At 27.6% G+C, this 4530-nt stretch overlaps 1 protein-coding gene across 1 annotated transcript; it reads right to left on the reverse strand.

Annotated features, from left to right (window-relative positions):
* Positions 1–662: 662 nt before the first annotated feature.
* LOC145828755 (histone H3.3A-like) lies at positions 663–1076 on the reverse strand. Its single transcript, XM_082936506.1, has one exon. It carries the CDS (start codon positions 1074–1076, stop codon positions 663–665), a length of 414 nt encoding a protein of 137 aa, XP_082792632.1.
* Between the last annotated feature and the right edge of the window lie 3454 nt (positions 1077–4530).

Here is a 4530-nt window from a genome sequence, read left to right on the forward strand (position 1 = left end):
CCACTAGTCATTTTGTAGATCTTCTAAGACGAGATTTTTGATTCTTCAATTCAGGTTTTTTACTAAATTTCTCTTCCACGACTGCGGTACACACGAGTTAAAGTTCATGAGCACGCCCGTGCTTGTTTGTTTGCTGAAGATTGATGTTATAAACTTGTTATTTTTATTGTCACCTGTGTATCGAGATATGGTAGTTCATCTTCTTGGCAAGTCTGGATAACAAATTTTATGTCTTTATGCATATTGTTGAGTTTTTTATCAAACTGATGTATTTGATCTTTATTTTTGAAAATGAGGAAAATGTCATCAACATATCTGCAATACATTTTAGGCCTTGCAGTTTTGTTAGGCAGCTCTCTCTCTAATTGACTGACAAACCAGTTGGCTAGTAAAGGGGCAAGAGTTTAAAATCTAAAATTTTCATTACACTAAGTATACAACCTAGATTAGTACATTACAAAATATTTTATGAATTACTAATTAAACTACAATAAAGTTATGTAGTTAAGTATTTGAACAAACATCTTTTGACCAAATATAAAACAGAGCTGTATAAGGTTCTAATGAATTAAACAATTCATATTCAACAGTTATTATTTATTAATAGGTGGCCCTTAAAAGGGCCGAGTGGGGCGTTGTTTTAACACTAGAGTTTGTGTGCTCTAAGCACCACGTTCACCGCGGATGCGGCGAGCCAATTGGATATCCTTTGGCATGATGGTCACTCTTTTGGCATGGATGGCGCACAGGTTGGTATCCTCGAAGAGTCCGACCAAGTAAGCTTCGGAAGCTTCTTGCAAAGCGCCGATAGCTGCACTCTGGAAACGCAAGTCAGTCTTGTAATCTTGAGCGATTTCACGCACAAGACGTTGGAATGGCAGCTTGCGGATCAAAAGCTCGGTGGACTTCTGGTAGCGACGGATCTCACGAAGAGCCACGGTACCTGGACGGTAACGATGTGGCTTCTTGACGCCTCCGGTGTTTGGTGCACTCTTGCGTGCAGACTTGGTGGCAATTCGCTTGCGAGGTGCTTTTCCTCCAGTGGATTTGCGGGCGGTTTGTTTTGTGCGGGCCATTGTTGATTGTTATGTAGGTACACTTAAAACTGATTTGTATAACGTTTAAAGTACATGCGTTACGGACGTGGAAAAGACCATTTTAGTACTTTTTTTTATTCAAAGTTCATAGCTTTAGTTAATAACATAATAACGAGGGCTGAGAAAAATTGGAGTTTGTTTTTCAAGTGTTCATGTTTTTCAACTATTTTTATAAGTTTTAACAAAAGTCTTGATTTTAGCGTGCATATACTTTTAAAATAAATAAAGAATGAATAAAAAAAATGTCTGTCTTTCATGTATAAGTGAGTTTAAGTTTCATATTAGGGTTTAAACACAATTTTATTACTGTATTAGATTTAAGTTGATTTTTTAACTATTATAAAGAACAACTTATTTTTTTGTGAGAAATACTGATAATTTTAAATTGTGCATAAAATTCTATGTTTTATTGTTTATTACAAAAAAGATTGTTTACGAAAATATAAACACTTGCCTTTTAAGATGTAAATACACTTGATTTTAAAAAGAATAATTAAACAAATTTGGGTGAAATTTGTATATTTAATATAAAGTTTGTTAAATATTTTCAAGTTAAAAAAAAAACAGTACATCTAATCATGCAAATTAAGTCCTTTGAGTTGGCTCTATGAAAGCTGGTGTAGTTTTCTAAAGCTGTTCTTATATTATCTGTATAAAAAGTATACAATTCATCATAATTCGAAAGATGCATACTTTGAAATTTTAAAACAAATTTTACTTTTTTCCTAACAGTATTTTAGCTAGTAACTCCCTTTTGAATTTTTTGTTAGTACGATCTTTTTAGTTTATACTATATTAAGTGTTAAGTTTTTTTTCAACAACATTGATATTTTGATTCAGTTTATTAAAATTCTATCACCTAAAAAAGCATTCAATAATTTTTCTAGTGAGATTAAAAACAATAAAACCTTTACTTTAAAGAATTATTTATTCCATTTAAGTCGAGGTGTAGTGCATACTTTATCTATGTACCGACTGTAACTATTATATAAGTTTAAGTAAAACTTTCATTGTTAACGTTTCATCAATTTTGTTTAGTTTAACCCAAAAATTTAGTGCTTTAAATAAAATCTTAAATAAGAATATGAACAAACTTTTAATTATTTAAATCAGAAAAGAGGCCAAGCAATATAGATTCTTTGAAAATGTTAAGAATGTAACAAATTACTTTGAGAAAAATATTTAATCGTTTTGTGTATAGCTTGCGTACATTTAAAGTAACAATATCAAAAAACTAAGGGCATGTATATTTTATATTCACTGCGTTGAAATAAAATATGAACAAAAGAAGCTAATGCCACTGGATGGACATGGGTTAGTAAATAAGTATGGGTTAACAACAAATGTTGGGTAGCTTAATAACCGTAATATCTTCCTATACACAAGGTCCTTGATTATATTATATTTTTTCGTGTTCAATAAACTTATCTAACTAGACAAGACTTTAAAAAGTATCTGAGTGCTGTAGGATTCGGTAACCAAAAGGTTCTTTGTGCACAAGGTTAAAGGATCAAATAAATTGAGTGTATTTTTTGTCGTTCAACAAACTATGTTTATATACATCTTGTTGATATAATTTACAACAACTATTATAATTTGTTAATAATTTTTTAATATATACATTTTTATAACTTTGCAGAAATTATGTTAGTTTAGTTTCTTCTCTACAAACCAGTCGCAGTTTAAGTAAGTTTTTTTAAGTACGTTATAATTTTAAAAAGTTAAGTTATACAAGGTTTTTTTATTTGTTTTAGTCTAAATAAAGCTTTGTTTTGTGATTTTGATTCAAACTTTAACTAATAAAGAATCTTTAACAAAAATTATCTTTAGCTGCCTCTTGTTAATTAATCCTTAACGAGTTACAAACATTAAAACAGTTACTTACTTAGTAGTACAATATGTGAATAAACATTTTTAACAGAATATAAAGTAGAGCTGTAAAACGTTCTAATGAAACTACAATGAATAGTAAATAACTGTTTTTTATTAATAGGTAGCCCTTAAAAGAACCGGGGCGGTGTTTTAACACCAGAATCTATGTGCTCTAGGCACGTTCATCACGGATGCGGCGTTTAGAAACTGTTTTGTTTTTAATAGAATTAACTTTTAATACATTTCTGGCTATTGAAAGTTTTAAGAAAAATTAATCTAAAGTTTAATTGGGTAACAGAACAACAAACTTAAACTAACTAAATTTAAACTTTTGCTAAAACTGATTATAAAATTGTTAAAACTTTTATAATTTATGAATTTTAGAAATTATATAAAAAACCATCGAATTGTCTGTCCAAACTTTTTAAAAATATAATGAAAATAAACTTTAAAAGAATTAATGCTCTAAAAGACTTAGTTTTTTACTTTTAATAATTGGTGAAACGTAATAGAGTAAATAAAAAGTTGTTTTAAGAAAAAAAGTAAATTTCGTCATTAAAAAATGCTTTTCGTAAGTATATACTTTTTTAAATTTCTATGTTTAACTTGAAAAAGATTTTCAAATTAGTTAAAAACGGTAAAAATAATTTTAAAACGATGAACATTTTTTACTAATATAATGTTCATCTAAACGACAAACTTAAAAAGAAACTTATTTTGAAGCTTACTTACTTAATCAAAATCATTATTATTTTTACTATCTTTGTCTCATATAAACTTACAAGTTTTTAATAAATTGTTTAACTGCTCTTTTTTTTTGTTTAGCTACAAAAACTAGGAAACAAGTAAATCCATTATTACAAATTAAAAAAGTTTTTAGGCAATTTCATCGCTTTAAATTGATATAAAGAAACTTTTAAGCGCCTAAACTTAACATGGGGTAATTTCAACAGAGAACAAATTTTGTCCTTAAAGTTTTTTTATTTTAAGTACTCTAATTAAAGCTTTTAATACAGAAAATTAAAAATATAATCAATTATTTTTTTTAAATTTTGTTTTATGACACTTTGATTTGACATAAGTTTACTTATTAAGAAAAAATTACAAAATCTATACAGCGAAATATTTGTATTATTAAGCTAAGTGTACAGTATAAAAATTAAACGTTGGCTAATCTTTAATAGTTAATTAACATTGTAAAAATGGTTAAATATAAGCCTTAGCTAGCTTAAACTTTTTAACTTGTATAACTTATCCTTTTTTCATTAATAAATTAATTTCAAAAATGTGTAAAATTAAGTATCAATATCTTATGAAATATTCTTAAATTGTATTATGCGATTATAAAAAATAAGCTGAGTTAGTGGAATTTTTTAAAACGAAATAAAATTGTTGTGGAAGATTTTTTAACTGAAAGTGTTTTAATTTTGAAAAGTAAGCCTTTTTGTCTTTAACACTGAATAAAGTCAGCGGAATTACTATTAAAAACTTTTTTAATAACGTTGTTTGTTACCAAATTCTAAACAAAATTGTTTCCAATCCTGCTCTTAGTTTTAACATT

This window comes from Thalia democratica, chromosome 2 (assembly GCF_965202585.1).
Source record: "Thalia democratica chromosome 2, ktThaDemo2.hap1.1, whole genome shotgun sequence".
NCBI classification, from domain to species: Eukaryota; Metazoa; Chordata; class Thaliacea; order Salpida; family Salpidae; genus Thalia; species Thalia democratica.